Genomic DNA, 17,207 nt, shown 5'->3' with positions numbered 1-17,207 from the left:
GAACTCCCCTCTTGTCAGCACGGAGGCGGAAAAGGATCTGGGGGTCATCATTGACTCCAAGATGAACATGGGCCGGCAGTGTGGAGAGGCAGTTAGGAAGGCCAACCACACCTTGTCATGCATCCACAGATGCATCTCGAGCAGGTCCAAGTAGGTGATCCTCCCCCTCTATGCGGCACTGGTCAGGCCGCAGCTGGAGTACTGCATCCAGTTCTGGGTGCCACACTTCAAGAGGGATGTCGACGGCATGGAGAGGGTCCAGAGGAGGGCCACTCGTATGATCAGGGGACAACAGGGCAGGTCCTATGAGGAGAGGCTACGGGACCTGAACCTGTTCAGCCTCCAAAAGAGAAGGCTGAGGGGGGATCTTGTGGCCTGTTATAAACTAATCAGAGGGGACCAGCAGGCATTGGGGGAGTCACTGTTCCCCCAAGCACTGCCAGGAGTGACCAGGAATAACGGTCACAAGCTGGCAGAGGGTAGGTTTAGGTTAGATATCAGGAGGCGCTACTTCACGGTCAGGGCGGCTAGGGTCTGGAACCAGCTTCCAAGAGAAGTGGTGCAGGCTCCTACCCTGGGGGTGTTTAAGAGGAGGTTAGATGCACATCTTGCTGGGGTCGTTTGACCCCAGTACTCTTTCCTGCCATGGCAGGGGGTTGGACTAGATGATCTGCTCAGGTCCCTTCTGACCCTAGAAACTATGAAGCTGCACTATAATGGTGCTCTGTGCTTTCTATGCACAGTATGATGTACCTAGTAATAGCACATTTTCGCATATTTGAGCATTTTAAACGACCCAGCAAACATTAAGCTCTGTCTTTCAGCAGAAATCTTGTGGGCAAAATAAACCCCATACTACATGGGGAATTGAATTGAATCAGCAGTCCTTTACTGCCTGTGAAACATTATCCTTCTGTCGGAGAAAAGGGAGTAAGTGTGGAAGGCAGCCACCACCGTCATCTTAGCTTTGTTGTTTTGCATTATAGGAACATTTAATACAGGGAACCCCCCACTTATCGCTGTTTTACTTAGCACTATTTTGCTATAATGCTCATTTTAAATTGATACCTTATTTCACTATAATGTTCGCGGTTGCTAGCTTGGGTCATTAAAAACAATTGCAGTCGCCATCTTGGGTCATCAAATACTTTTGGTTTCATTAAATACTCGTTTCACTTAACGCTTGGTTTTTCAGGAACCAATTAAGAGCACTGAGCGGGGGGTTGTAGTTTGCTCCCTGTTCATCAGAAAGTACTAAAGATAGGTTGCAGTCTTCAGTTCTTTATAAATGATGAGTCAGTTAATCTGATTTTATGCCCATAACCACAAGTACATGATATGGTTTGAACACTTAATCATCACACCAAGCACACAGAAAAACTGTTGAAAAGGAGGCTCTTAATAGAAAAAAACAGTCACTGTGTTACTCCAGAACGTTCTTAGAAATAAACTTCAGTTAGAAAATTCTCCCCCTTCAGTCTTGATTAGATTGCTGTACTGAATCTCCAGTGAATCATGGGAGCAATTGCACATTTGGAATTTTTCTAACCTCTTACATCCCTTCACTGAAAAATTGGGCACTTCTGATAAACACCAGAGGGGAGACATTGTCTCTTGGAGTCTGACTATTGGGTTTTGACTGATTTAAATGGGGATCTTTGTGGAGTGTAATGAAAAAGCATTACAGTGCAGCTCTCAGAGATGAGGTTACTTCACACTGCAGTAGAAGTGTTTGCCTGCACTATGCACCATGTCATTTGATGCAACTGCTGGCAGTGAGTTTTTGCCAGGCACAAACTCCTCTTTGAAATGAATTGAAACCTAGATGGCACTAGTTGATTAATCAGTTACTCCCCCTTTCCCTTTTGGCTCCCCTTCCCTCCTGAATTTTTGGATTTTGATGGAAGTGGCATGTTTAGTTAACCCAGCTATTTTTTTTTCTTGATTTCGTCATTGTAACAGCTCCTGGCAGGGTGATTATTAATTTCCCCAACTGTTACCAGTGCTATATATAAACAGATAACTTTTGACTTCATTTAAAGGGAGGCAATCAAGTTAAAACTTCCAGATAGCAGATAAAAGTCTAGATGATAGAAAGGTGAAGGGAACCACTGTAGCACTAAGAGCTTGAAAGCTGATTGGGGGGAAGTTGGGTTCATAGTTTCAGCTGAGAGAAATGCCAAGACTAAATCTACATCTTTAGCAACAAATAAATTGGGTTTGTCAATTTGGGTTCTAGTTATCTAAATTGCTAATAGCCTATGAACATAAATTTATGTACAACTTAAATTAAGGTACTGACTTTACTGTGACTTATACAGAGCCTTAACTGAGCTTGTGCTCAAGTGCTTGGCATCCCTATTGACTGAGACTTTTGAATAAAGATTTTAGTTCTTTTAAGCTGGTGTTTTCAGTAGTCGTGGGTCACCTGCTCTTTGGAGATGAGCCGTTTTCACTTTAGTTTGAGCTGAGAAATAAATTAGTTGTACGTATTGTTCCTTTTCTGTCACTTAGTACAGTTTGTACTATAAAGAACTAGCATAATACTGAGATTTCAAAACCTTTGTTAAAGGGTCTGGAATTTCACAGGCCGTTTTGCTGTGAATAGGGTTATTAATGTTGTTAAAGATACAGTAGGGTTATTAATGATTTTGATGTTGTATCCTTGTTCTCTTCTCTTCCTTTTGATTCCCCCCTGCCAAATATTTAATTTTCATTTGACTTAATATTTGGTAATTGATGAAGATGGGGTAGTTTTGATCAAGGCAGCGGTGCAGTTTACAGAGAACAGAGAAGTAACTCAGACTCCTGTCTTCACATGAGTTGTCGTAAAGAACAGGGTTGTACCTGTTGTCAAAAAGTCTGGGTTTAATTTGAAATGGATCATAGCATTCAGGTACAGAGTGTTGATGCCTATCCTGCAGATAGGAGCCAAATGGGAGCAGTGAGCTGCAGTGTAATGACACGCTTAGGGTAAGGAAACATGAGCACCAGCACAGACGCACTTATTGCCAAGGGATTTGAGGGAAAAAGTAGGTTAAATATTAGGCATGCTGTCAAAGTTGGAAAAGTCTTTTAAGCTTTGTTATCAGAGCATGTGTTTATCTTAAGTGAACGTAAGGTTTCAATATGAAAGAAATACTTATGCATTGGAGGCTTTTCATCCAGTTTAAAAGCTTAGGTCACTTAAAGGATTATTGAAAAGTAGTAAATACATCCCACAGGGGTAAATCAAGTAACTTATGCACTCTTTTGCACTTCATTGTCAAAAAGCAAAATGACAAAAGAGAGTTCAACAGAAAATTGCATGCTTGGTTTGTCAGGAGAAACTTTCATGCTCAGTGAGTCTGTGGGACTGTTTTTTCTTTAATAGGAACAGAGAATTCAGACATTTTTGACACGCTGTCTGATTGATTTAAATTAGTTAACAGATGCTAGCCCCATGGTTCGTAAGCATGTCTTGCATCTGCTGTGCAACAGCAGAAGTAAATTAGTTATGCTGTCTAAGCAGGTATATACACTTAAATGAGAAATGTTTTGTCCATAAAAGTAGCTATAAGATGCCTAGGTGGACACTAGAATTGCTGGACTTGAATGGACAGTTGGAAACACTTCCTGTGATTTGGACTTTCCTTATAAAAGTTGCAGAGAAATAGAAAAGGGTTATGAATCTCATCTTCTCTCTGTGCATCCCTTTTTAAAGGTAATGAATTGTGAATAGGCCTGTGCCTTGTCTTTATTCTGCAGTGTATGAGGAATACATAGACATATGGCTCATCAATATTTTAAATCCTGATCCTGATATAGGTTTGGAAAAGAATTCAGGGATCATCAAGTGCATTCCCTATTTTTACTTTTTATTTTTGCTGAGGCATTCACTATGTGAATAGGGAAACTAATTTATGCCATTGATCTGGTGGAAGTAAAACCTACTGTGGGACCAGGGAGAGAGAAGAGGAAAAGAAAAGAGGGGTGAGATTTATTCACTCTCCATCTACTTTCTCTTTGTTTTGTGGTGTTATCTTTTTTTGCTGCCATTTAACATAAGTATGCAATTAAACAGTCTGTATAAAAGTCCTACTGTTAATCCAGTAATACCTGAGGTTGCACTAAGGCTAAGACTAAGCACTATACAGTGTTCAGTTCTCTGGCAAAGTGGGGACCAAACTTGATCCTTGTCCTAAGGTTTAAAGGTTTTTAAACTTTTATTTTTTTAATCCAGCTTTCTTTGGACATTATAAAGAAGTGAAGGGTTTGCTCATGTGGCTGACCTATTTTCTTATTATCTTAAATTTGCCTTGTGTTTGGACATAATCTACATACGCACTCAGCTGAGTTCTTGTGATTTAGTTTTTTGACATCCTCTTGGGCAGCTTCTTCCTTAAACAAAAAAAGGCTATAGGATACTCTGAACTGATTATGATGGTCAGTGCTAGAAGATCATCTTTCTATCCTGCTTAGCACTGTAATAAAGGACACAAAATGTAAAAACAGGTGAACCGGCTCTGTGGAATCTTTGGCTTGTGATTTTACAGCTGTTTTCAGCTAAGGCATCTTTGTACATTCTTTGTTTTATTGCTAACAAACCACTTTTAGTCATCTTCAACCTTCATATTCCTGTTTCATGTGATTTAAACCTGTTACATTAGGCAGCCTCCAGTTTTGAGACCCTCCAAAGTTTCTTTCTTCCATTTCTGTAGAAAGAACACTCTTTACTAAACAAACTGGTAAAATTGCTCCCTTGAATGGTCTTGTATTTTCATGGCTGTGCTGCATTGGACAATTAGTGAAAGGTTCTTTTCTGTTCTGTAAATTTGTACTTTTATTTCATTTTCTTTCCTGAGCAGGCTATTTTATTACAGGCTCTGAAATAATACCGTCTTTGTAGAACAGTGGTACTCAACCTTTTGGCCCAATGAGCAAAGTGAGTGCATGGGGCTGGTCCATGGGTTAGATCAGACCCTGTGCCTCAGGATTGGGCCGACACACCTGGATCTAGACCATGGTGTTCTTGCCTGACCCCACATGATAAGATTGGGGCCCTGGGACCCTGTGCTGCCTCTGCCTAGACAACATGCCAGGTTTGGGCTCTGGGGCCCCATGCTGTCTCCATTTAACCCAGTTCTCTATGATTGTACCCTATGCACCAGGTCTAACACACAGAGCCATGGCCCATGGGGCTTTCCATGGACCCATAGGGAGACCCACCTTCACTGAAAAAGATGGTGCTTGTTTGGAAAATGAATTATTGGTCACCAGCAGATGTACTTGTCTGATGACAAATGTGTTAACCCCAGCTTGCACATAGCTAGATACTTAATTCTTTGTTTTGCTTAACCAGGTGGACCAAATGAGAAAGTGAGCCAGGGTAGAAGTAGTATGTATATGCTTTCCCCCACTCGATCACCACGGTGCATTAGATCCTAGTTTGGAACTAAAAATAAACACCTACCCCCTGCAGTCTGCTATACAAGAGTGCATACTCTGGAGAGGGAAAAATGAAGAGTTAAGACTTCAGGCTGTGTATTGAATGATTGTAGGTCTATTAATTTCAGATTCAGTAGGTTTTGTCTTGTTAAACAGCTACAATAATGTTAATTTACAAAAGTGGTTGTGTGGTCTTAAATGTATGTACATTGGAGACAAAATATGTTCTGAAAAGGAGGTTACTATGCTCTGTGTCACTGGCTAGGTTGTTACTAGTACTGTAGCTGGGTTGTTTAATGCAGGTGCCTACTTTGGAGATGGCCTGCATCAGTTACTAACCTTCAGATTACGTGGTGCTAGGCATTATATAATTAAAAATAATTATGACTTATGAAGGATGGTACTGTTCCATGTGCGCTCCCAGAGAACAATAGGGAAAGTAGTACTTGATACTGCTGGAATAAAGGCACAACCTAGCCTCTGTATCTTGAGTTTTCCCCAAGTACTAGTATTATTGGTACTAGAATATAAGCGCACTGTTCGTTACTATTACTGTTACTGTTTTGCTATCAAATCTGCACAGTTTCCAAGTCAGGGCCCAACATTTTTTCTAGGTATTGTAACTAAGGATTCCTGGTATCTGAAAACTGAGCTGTTGTTTCTCTGTAGTACATCATCAGAAATGCATCCTGAAAGCATCTTAAAGCTGAGGGTAGAAGGGACTGAATAAAATACGGCTTGCTCTTCTGCTGTTGAATTGAAGTCTCCACATTGGTGGTAGCAGTAAAATGTTTTAATCCTAAAATGTTAGGGTAACTTCAGTTTCCTCCATGGAGATAAAGAGAGCAATTTGCAATTCTGTAGCATTCCAGAATGCATCACTCCAAACCACCCCCACCCCCCAGCAGGAGAGAACTCAGGTTTCCTGGCTCCCAGACACATTCTTGCTTGCCATCCCTCTAGGGCTGTGCAGGCAAGAAATGATTTAACCCTTAGTGCAGGGGCGGGCAATTATTTTGGCTAGAGAGCTGCTTAACTTGTTATGGTGAGCTGTCAAGGGCTGCAAAGGTAGCCCTGCTCTCTGGTCACCATCTTAGAACCGGAAGTTTGTCCATTCCTTCCCCCCTTCCCCGTCCCTCCCCTTGCCCCCAGAAGTATTCCTTTTGGCTAGAGGTTTGCCATCTTGGAACTGGAAAAAAACCCCAACAAATTATATTCTAAAAATCAAACAACATGCATTAATTTGATTTCAAAAAATATTTGTTTCCTGATTTATGTTTGTGTAGTGTACATAGAGGTTATTGCACAACAGCTTAAAATGACATCTGTCTTCTGTATATTGTGGGGGGGGAGGTGGAGGGTATGGGTGGTTGGATGCATAAGGCTAAGGTGATCCAAACCCTTTTCTGACTGTCCCCCAGCTGTGACTTGCCACTAGAGGGCTGTAAACCAGGGCAGGCTTCTATCCCTGCTCTAGGTGTGGGGGTGTGAAAGATGAGTTGGGTGGGGGTGGGGTGGGAGCATGAAGCTAGGAGGTGGAGAGTTAATGGGATGGGGGTGGATAATGAAATGAGAGGTGGAAAGGAAATGGGGGTGAAATGAAATCAGCCAGCTACTGGCTCAAAGTAGAACTCTCTCAGAGAGAATTTAAAAAGAAAGAGGACGTAAATTAAAGAAGGTCTCATGTTTTAGTAATTTGGAATTGAGGTGCAGGGGGTGCTCATTCTAGAATGGCTGGGAGGTGGGAGAAATGAGGGGAGGTGATTTTTGGGGAAGCTACTGCCCCTGCCCTCGGACAGAAGCCCCAGCTCATGGATCTGGACCTCTGCCTTGTTTTGCCTCTCCCCCCCGACCACTCCTGGATCTGTCTGTGCCCTCTGACTTGGCTAGCTGGCATGTATTGTGCATGCTGCTTTCATTGGGTTGCACCCCTAGGAGTGGGAAGGCCGTACCCCCCAGGGACAGAAGGGAGAGTTGGCTTGGTGCCAGAACTTCCCACTTGGCAGTAGAGTTCTGGGGGTAGAAAGTTTGTCCACAAAGAACAGGAAGGTAAAGGAGATACTGCATCCTGGGATGTTAGAGATCTGGACTTAGATGGCTTAACTGTGGGGAGTAGCCATACACTTATGGAACATGAGCTGGGTAATACAGATCAGAAAGAAACTTGCCCTAGAGTGGTATAACTTCAAGCTGCCTAAAGTGTGCTTAAAACTAGTTTCAGGTGTTAATCTGCAGACATTCCAGGGGTTAAGAGCTCTAGGAGCTGCCCAAAATTAATGTGTAACAGGGCCCTAAGTGTAACCTGCAACTTCAGCTAGAAATCTAGTTGTGAGGTTTTCATTGTAATGTCTGGTTTCTGTAGCTGTAATGATTCTTCATTTAGTTTACTGTAGTAGGAAATTACTATATAACTGTTTTTTTTCCTGTCTCATAGTGGACCAGATCTATCATCTAGCATCTCCTGCTTCTCCTCCAAATTACATGTATAATCCTATAAAGACATTAAAGACCAATACTATTGGGACACTAAACATGTTGGGTAAGTTAAAATATTTTCTTTTTTTCTAATTAAATTCTTTTTTTACTTGGAATACTCAGAACAATTAGCAACTCTTGGACTTAAAATTGAGAACCCCACCCCCTTTGCCAGGGTACTTAGATGTCCGAATAACGTATGTTCATAATTGTCCTGTTAGCCAATTATAAAAAAAAAAATAGTGGAACTCTTCACATCTGGGCCTTATCCATTTGCAGTAGAGTGACTCCCACCTGTTGTACATCTTGAGACTGAGTTTATTAACACAGTTTGCAAACAAGATGTCAAGAAGGTTAAAGATACTGTTTCTAATAAAATTTTAAAATATCAGTATTTTAAATTAATATAACCTACAACTATCTCAGTCATGCTTTTAAAATAAAATCCTTTGACCCTAAAAACAATTTATTTTCATTCTTTTATTTTGTTTTTCACTTTCTCTTGTTGAATGAGATACTTGAATACCTAAAGAGATGGAGGGAAGAAATGAATAAGTCAAATAACAGCATTTTCTAAAATGGCACTTTCAGTAAATTTTCCTTCCATTCTAGGATTTTTTCTGAGTGCCACTCCAATCTCCTACTCCTGCCCAATCTTCTGCTTTGAGTTGTTTCCAGTCCTGTACACTCTTCCCAATATGCTGCTCTGCTTTCTGCTTCTTGCTTCATCTTTCACTGTGCTACATGTCCCTTCTCTGATCTGTTTGCCACATGCAGAGGCTTCCCAGTCCACTTCTGGTATGCAAGTTGTAGATTGATCACCCCTGCTGTAGAGCATTTCTGTGTTACAAATAACAAATTATTCCATTTCAGTAGCATGAAAGTTAGCTCAGGAGAATTAATGTTGGTTCTATAAAATCTAAAAAGGAAGATTGAGTGCCGCCTATTTTAACTGCCTCATAGTATACTTTAAGAAAACATGCAATTCCCATGCTGCTGCTAAAGTCTGATACAGTTCTGGGCCAGGCTTTAATGTTTGGCAGTTTTGGTTCTGGTTCACATGATGAGGGTATGCAGGAAGGAAAGGTGATGTGAAGTCACCTTTGGGAGCTTCTATTTTTCTTGCTGTTGATCATGTTGTGATTGATATTGGCTGCAAGTAGTCCTGAGGATTCATTAGAAAGTAAAGGAGAAACTGGTCAGGCTGGGATCTGACCGACTTTCTCCAACAATGAAATGTTTCACTGAACATAATTCAAGGATGAAGGTAATTTTAGAAACTACTTCAATAGTTCTTCATCATAATGCCATATACCTGCATGGGCAAGATATTCCTATCACTTGTTAAGTCAGCTTGAGGGCTGCTGTGGCAGGGGATGTTTTAAAGGCTTCCTTAAACACTGAGAAGGATTTGTTGTACTGCTCTTGTATTTAGAAGGAGTTACGAAGTTCTAGCCAACTTTAAGTGGAGAAAATAACTTTTTCCTTTCATCTTCTGAACGACATACACTATGTTGCCTTCCTATTTTTGCATAGCATCTACGTCTAGCTTTGGTGGATCACAAGATAATCGGGTATTAAAACAGTCACTTCTTCTTGAGTTCAGCGGTGTGTTCTGGGCCCTGATCCAGGACTTAATATAGCCAGCCCAGAATCTTGGTTCAGCCTAATTTTGAATCTGTAAAATAAATGTTCTGAGATCTGAGTAGCAGCAGAAAAACTTGGTCACAGTCCTTCCAGACTGGAGTCAGTAATTGTAATCTTGGAATAAGAAAGGCTAGGCCTAAAAGAAAATGATTAGGAGAGCCCTGAATATGTAGACAATGCATGACCTAGATTGAGCACTAAACAGAAGTAGAAGTCTCTTGAGTTTGCTGATATTCACATCTTCTTTTCTAAATGTTTAGGCTTAGCAAAACGTGTTGGAGCACGGCTTCTACTGGCGTCCACCTCTGAAGTATACGGAGGTAAGATGAGTATAACCAACCTTGGGGGACTTGTTGCTTATGATAGAGGGCAAACAATTTGTTGCTAGGATTTATGCCATTCTTAGCTTGGATTTCCTTGCTAGTTTTTAATTTGTAGTGTTTAAAATAAAGACATTAACACTTACTTCCAAGCCCTTTTGTACTGCCGAACTAGCATAAAATGATCTAAGTGTAAATTCAGAACTGTTCCATAACTGGTGTGTGTAGCTGACAAGTAAAATAAATTATTAATAGTACTTTCTTAATAAAAGGATGACTGTTTCAAAATAATAGCTTTCTCATTGCAATCCAGAGGCTAGAGTGCTTCAAAAATAAAAAAACTCTTGTTCCCCTTTCTTAGCACAGCCTCATCCTACCTACCCCCACTTTGTCTTTTGTATTCAGATCACTCTTATTTGATAGCCTATTCTTGGCATGTCTTTTGATAGAATCTGATGAAGTTAGTTCTTGCTCACAAAATCTTATGCTTCTCTGACTCAGTGAATCTAAAAGGGGCATCTCTATCCTGCCTTTTGCCTAAAAATGTCTTGATATTGTTGCATGCTTAGTTCATCTGGTGGTAGCTAGATTCAGACTTTGCTGTAGACAATTAGCTAGTAGCCAAAGGCACTTTGAGTCCTAAGCAGGGTTAGTCAGCACGTAACTATGCTGTGCTGCTAATAGTTAAGCACTCTGATCTTTCCTTTTTTCCTTATCCACCTGAGCACTATGTAAACCAGTGCCTATTGTATTTCCTCATGTATAACACCTCTGGTCAAAATCGGCCCCCCAAAATTGTTGTGCATGTAGTAAATGGGAAGCTGATTTATTCTGCCTCAAGTTAGAATCACCCTTGTTTGAGTCCTGCTTCACGGTGCAACAGTTGATGGAGTAAATTGGCTTACTGGCTCATTTTTCACTCTAAAGGTATTAACAGTTGCCTTTCCTTTCTTATGGTCTTGATGTTCCATTAATCAGGCTAACCATTCTAAGGGCAATTCTGATTTTTGCTTGCTGGTCCTGTTCTCTGTAGCATAGGCTCTTCAGTACAGTCTCTTTAGCTCTTAGAATCATAGACGCCACTTTTTAAGTTAACAGGGTTGTATATACTCTGTTCCAGAAGATGAAATATTGCTGCAGGAAAACTGATTCCAGAGCAGCATCTCTTCCCAATCAACCTGACTGCAGTGGACTGGGGGCAGGAGGGAGGGGACTTAAGGAAATGTAGCTTGTCAGACTTAATATAGATAAATTCAGTCAGGCAGGAGGGTCTGCCCATATCAGTTACTCTCTGAATAAACTGTAAGTGGTGAGTTGTTTTAAGTTTTCGGCAGCTCTTATGATGTCTATCTGTTTTTTCATAAAGGAGCTTAAACTGTGCCCTGCAAAGGACTTTGGCAGAGTTGCTGCTGTCTGAGTGCTGAAGTATCTGCACAAACTGAAGGAGCATTGCAGCTTGTTGCCTTCTGATTATTTGTATTGACTGTTATGATTAACTAAACATCAGGCTTTATAGTTGCAATAGGTATAGAACTGCCTTGGCAACTTGAAAAAGGAAAGAAGGCATTGCATACTAATTTCAGTTTTAAAAATCTCACTGAGGATTGTCCAGCCCTGAGGAAGGGCATTTAGTACCCAAAAGCTTTTCTAACATCTCCCAACTATACAGGGAGTGGCAGGTGCTACACAGCTGGGGTGGGGCATGGGGCAGAGCCATGAGGAGCTTGTCTGGGGGGGTGGTGCCAGCTCCTGTCACTGCATGCTGCTGCTAAAGGGCAAGGGTGGGTTGCTGCTGCAGGCTGGGGCCAGGGTAGTGCCGGGCTGTTCCCAGCAGGGGTTTGGCTGGGCTGTGCTCCTGGTGGACAGTGCTGGCATTGGGAGGGAGGTTATAAGGGGGAAGCAGCCACCCCAAAGTTTGCCGTAGCCTGCTCCGAGTGCTGCCAACTGCTCTGAATGCTACTCATCTGAGCCTCCCACCAGGAAGAGCTCAGCACTGCCTTGGCCCCAGCCCAAAGCAGCAACCTGCCCTCACCCCACATGTAGATTGGGGGCATGCATGCACAGGGCTTTTATCAGAGGCATTATCTGCCATAAAAAAAACTGATTGCCAGTAATATTAATTTTCCTTATATCAGTGCTGATACAATATGGGACCAATGTATCAGTGCACCTCTACTTTCTAGGATGTATAGGTAACAGCCAACAGGTTATTGAAGGGACTGGGGAAGGCAGGCTGACCAAACAGAAAAGTCAAGTCACATTTAACATTCAAAATGAGTGTATGCAGTATAATAATGATTTTGAAAAAAATGACTCCAGAAAGCATTTGTTTCTTGCTGCAAAGACAGAGTAACAGCGGGGGCAAAAACATTTCTGAACGCAGCACAAAGCAAAGGGCACCAAACCTATGGCTCATGGATTCCCATAATCCAACCCCTAGTGCTGCCCCTTTTGCTGCACCAGACCATACGTACAGTGCCCAGAACGTGTACTGCCTGCAGGGCTTGCTCGAGCCAGGTCCTTCCTGGGCTGCGTTTTCTGTGGCACTCGCTTGGCACATTGTCCTGGGCCAGCCCAAGTGACTGCCACCTGTGCTGGATCAGATCTGTAGGATCCATGGGCCTCATTGGGCCCGTGCACCTTCCATGTGCCATTCATCTGTTCCACAGGGCCAAATGAGATTTGACACTCCTGGTTTAGATATTAATAGTGACCCGTTGTAAATTTATTTTGAAGTTAAAAATCATCTGAAACTTTCTTGTCCTTTATCTCCTCCCCCCACCTTATATCAAGTAACATGTAGGAGATTCTGCCGTTGCCTTAAAATACCCTTTTACTGATTAGGGTATGATAGCTGTCTCCCTACAGATAACTAAGATGACTGTTTATATTTGTTTGGGTCTTTCTTGAGGTGATGGGAAGGCAAGAATGACTGTCCAACAACATCAGGAAAGTCTCTTCATTATTAAAGCCACCATTGGATAGCACTTGAGAGAGCTGTTAATAGGGGTCTGTTTAACTCGTGGCATGAAGGGCCTATTTAATGGGCATTTCCTGGTGGCCCCATCCCTTGCTGTTGATTGGAGGAGAGGCATATACCATATAATTTAATAGCAAATTCCATGGAAAGTAAATTGTATCGTACAATTTATCATGTTATTAATCTTAATTTTAAATTAAAATCTAAATTTAAGCATATTATAAATTTATATACACTATAAATTGTAACTTGTACAATCATAATTTATTATTATATTCTACAAAACATCTAGTAATACTAATTAATGCTAACCTTAACAGAAACCATTCATTTTAGTTGTTAAATGCTAGCATGCAGCATCCATCAGCAGTTGCAGCTAATATCGTCTGTCTCTGCGGTGTAAAAACTTTGCAGTATGTTGAGATCGCATGTTCTGTGTCCACTGAATTGGTTGGAATTATAAGGCATCGTTTTGCCAAGTTGTAAAGATGTGGAAACCAATCAGAAGTAGAATCCCACAACACAGTTGTATTCAAAGGCATTTTGATTTGGGTCAAAAATGTGAACAGTGCTAAAAAAGTAGGCAGCCAGTTTTTAAATCCAGGTGGTAGTGACTGATCATACTTGTAAGTACTGATTTAACTTTGCACCTATTGCCTGGAACAGTTCTTGTCTGTGCTAGTTTTCAGTTCAACAGTCTGAAAGTTGTTGCAATGCCATGTCTTTGACCCAGTTTATCAAAGTGGGGATCTAAATGCAACGGTGCCAGCTTGTTGTGTGCTTGGTGAATCAAAACCTGATGCCTTTTAAACCACAGTAGAAGCTCGATGAACCGGATCATATTTTCAGCCACAAATTGAGCTTGATCTTCAGTGTCACCTGTTTTAAGAGATCGTGTAGTTTTAAGAACGTACTGTCCGCCCAGTGTGATTTCAAGCTCATCACACACAAATTGCTAGTAGTACTTAATATTCTTTGCATGGTAACAAACTGCAAATTCCACCTTGTAAGCACTGGTTCTGGTGGAAGTGACCATTGCATTTAGATCCCCTCTTTGGAGATGGACTCCCTGTATCAAAGCTTATGGCCTGGACAATGTTTGAAGGCTTTTTTAAAAGAGAAAATCGGTCTAATTATCAGGAAATTGTGCGCCATATATCACTTACTAAAAAAAAGAATGTGTGCATTGTAGGTAATATGAACTGTATTGGTCATCTTTCCCTGGAGCACATCAGAGAAAGCGTTGCACATATACATTGCATTATCAGACAGAAGTGCTGAGATCTTGCTATTTTCTGAGCTGTAGTTTACAACAAACAGTCTTCACTACAGCTTGTGTTACACTTGAAAAATTTACAGGTGTGAGTTGAACTGGCTGTTTGAAAAATAGGCGGGTTGTGGTCATCTTGTATCTTGTGCATCTGTTGCTTCGTCTGCTACAATCAAAATTGATTTTTTTTTTCTTCCAATGCAGATTTTGTAAAGCAGTTACTCCTGGTAGATAATCCTGGCAAAGTTTGCTTTGCACATGGGAAACTGCCAGTATTTTGTGCATGTTTGTTGAAGTACTTCCTTAGTTTCAGGTTATCAATTTTTTTCCAAGGGTATATTGGCAGTAGTGGTTGCTCCACCATCTTGAATGTAGCTTTTCTTCTTGTTAAACTGTTTCAGTAGTTCTTCTAACCATCAGGGACAGTTATTTGTATTTTCTTCTGACTTTCAGCTTCTGCAGAAGCCTTTCACTTTATAACCAATTCAGACTCTAAGTGTGGCAATCAATGCTGCTTTTCCTCAATACATCTGGAGTCATGTTGCAAGATGAACAAAACAATTTTGCACCATCTGCATGGAAGGTTCCTACAGGGGACTGCCTTACAGAATCTTGAGCTGTGAAATGTATTTAGCTTTGTTTTATTTCTTTTCACCCATCTTCAGATTGCAACATCGCATTTAACTATTTTCACTGCACTGATTGGTGCCTTCACTTAGTCTATGTCACTAGCAGACAGTAACTCTCACTCACATAATCCATGGCTGCAGTGATTGTCTCACTGTTTTTTGTATTTCAGTAAGCATTGGGACATTCTAAAACAGCGTGTTATATGAATAATATGTGGTGGAGCAGGTTGATTTTGTGGCAAATCATAGCCAATGCAATATTTCCTGGTGATCGCAGACCATGATGGTTTTTGTGGTGTCTGGGAAAACCACAAAATTGCAAATTAAGTAGAATAGTCTCAATTGAAAGAGATACTTAAATCGGGCCTTTCTCTCTTCCCAAGAGAAGTCAGACCAGTTAGGTCACTGTGTTATAGATGAGGCTGAAGCCAGAGCAGAGCTTGTAAAAAAAATTTTAGCAGGGCATAATCTGAAGTAATTTCAGATAAAGCATCTTACTCTTTCTTCCCTTTCTTCAGCAGCCTCTGCCTTATCTAGATCCTTCTAATACAATTGATGGTGAAAAAATCCCACCTGTCTGCCATTTGCTGATCTCGCATACTGGGATGAGGAAAAAACAGGGACTTGTCTCTGCATTCACTAAATCAGTTGCCATGTTATGCCCGGATCTCCACTAAATCCCCTCTTTTTCCTCACTTATCTTTTTTTCTCATCTCCTTTTTTAAAAGCCAAGGTGTCTTAGCTCATTTTTGATCAAATAGAAATTGGCATTGCACTTTTACATAACCTTTAATCTCTTTATTGAATTAGCTTACATCAGAATCTTATGTGCCAAGAGTTGTTCCATTTTTTTTGTCTTGAAGGTCCTTTTCCAGACAAATATTTAAGTTTCAGCTTGACAGAGCAATAGCTCTTATTATGCAGGAGCATGTCAAGAGACAAAGCAAACATGAGAGCCACTACTCCTTGTTTAATTACCTTTCATCGCACAATTGTGGATCTTACGGATTTTATATTTTCCTTAATCCTTATCCTTTTTTTGACTGTGCTGAGTGCTTCTCTGGTAAACGATGTTGAAATTCCATGTAAAAAATAGAAGCCATGTTTGGAGGAAAAACTATATAAAAGCAAATCATACATCAAAAGAACTGCTACCAAAAAAGGAATTATTCACCTTTCATATTAATTGCAAAGAGGAAGCCATTCAAGTTTTTGTTTTTCTCCCTAGATCCTGAAGTTCACCCCCAGAATGAAGATTATTGGGGTCATGTGAACCCCATAGGACCGAGAGCCTGCTATGATGAAGGAAAGAGGGTTGCAGAAACTATGTGCTATGCCTACATGAAGCAGGTATTACTGGTTATCAGATTTCATGTGTTTGCTTTATTTCCTGACTACAAAAGCACAAAAAACTGGAGAGTACTCATTTGGTGGCAGAAGGGTAAAAAAATTTGAGTAGGGGACTTCTTGCTATAATTGCAAAATCTGTGCTTTCTTAAATGTAGTTTTATTACTTCCATCTGCTCTGGTATTTCTAATGAACAGTGCTCTCTAAGAAAGGACATTTTACTTTTTTTATTAGACATTTTTTGTTAGACTCACTGAGCCCTTTGATATCACAGATAATTTCTAGGCAGTGATTAAACTGAAGTAACCTTGCTAATTTAAGTCCTAAATCATCATGTGCTTAAGTGCTGAGCTGAATCTGGCCCTTACAGAGTAGCATGGAGCAGGTAGATGAATATTTTAAATCTAAATATAGGTAAAAATGAAGTCATAACACTCTAATAAAGGCAAATGACTTTAATTTTTTTTAAAGCCTTGAACATATTGCAGCTGAAATAACAGTCCTCCTATTTAACACTTGTTTCAGACAGGTTAGTTCAGTGATTCTCAACCTTTTTAGACTTAAGGCACCACTCAAAAAATGCTTTCTCTTGTTTTCTGACTAAAAAAAGAGCAGTTTTGTTGTGGAAAAAAAATCAGAGAAGCCATAGCAGGCCAGAAATGTTCTTGACACTGTATTCCTGTTTGAAATCTCTGGGTTTATGTTGCAAGTCATCATGTAGGTTTTTGCGTACCTGAATGTGCTCATATTGAGCAATGCCCTTAAAAGGATTTCAGGGCACTCCATGATGACTGTGGCACCCTGAGAGAGAATCACTGGGTTAGTAACTTAGCACTAGGATAATATAACTTTTAAAATGTATTTATAACATGACATATCAACTTTACTTTTTTTTAAAAATGGAAAAATAGGGTAGTTCAAGGTGAGCTTCTTTTCCTAATCATTGTTAACTTGGACTTGCATGAATAAAGCTGACAGATATGAGGTAATTTAAAATGTCAGTGTATGGAGTGTAACAAATTGGGTAGAATGTCTTTCAGTTTTGTACTAAGGCAATTAATCCAAGTTTAATTTTAATTCTAGTGTTTCTGTACAAAATTCCATATCCTTT

The 17,207-nt window shown here is 40.5% G+C and overlaps 1 protein-coding gene across 3 annotated transcripts in view; it reads left to right on the top strand.

The window, feature by feature from the left end:
- The window catches only part of UXS1 (UDP-glucuronate decarboxylase 1), an 87,785-nt gene that overhangs the window by 36,854 nt on the left and 33,724 nt on the right, over nucleotides 1-17,207 (top strand). For all 3 annotated transcript variants that reach the window (XM_090021130.1, XM_090021146.1, XM_090021140.1), the window contains 3 exons: nucleotides 7,862-7,966; nucleotides 9,810-9,869; nucleotides 15,977-16,098. In XM_090021130.1, the coding sequence (XP_089877256.1) occupies nucleotides 7,862-7,966; nucleotides 9,810-9,869; nucleotides 15,977-16,098 (287 nt within the window). The remainder of the gene's footprint in view (nucleotides 1-7,861; nucleotides 7,967-9,809; nucleotides 9,870-15,976; nucleotides 16,099-17,207) is intronic.

The sequence above is a fragment of the Crocodylus siamensis genome, chromosome 1 (genome assembly GCF_052110815.1).
Source record: "Crocodylus siamensis isolate JL-2025a chromosome 1, ASM5211081v1, whole genome shotgun sequence".
Lineage (NCBI taxonomy): Eukaryota > Metazoa > Chordata > Crocodylia > Crocodylidae > Crocodylus > Crocodylus siamensis.
The sequence above is the reverse complement of the archived record's forward strand: the minus strand, read 5'-3'. Positions and strand labels throughout refer to the sequence as shown.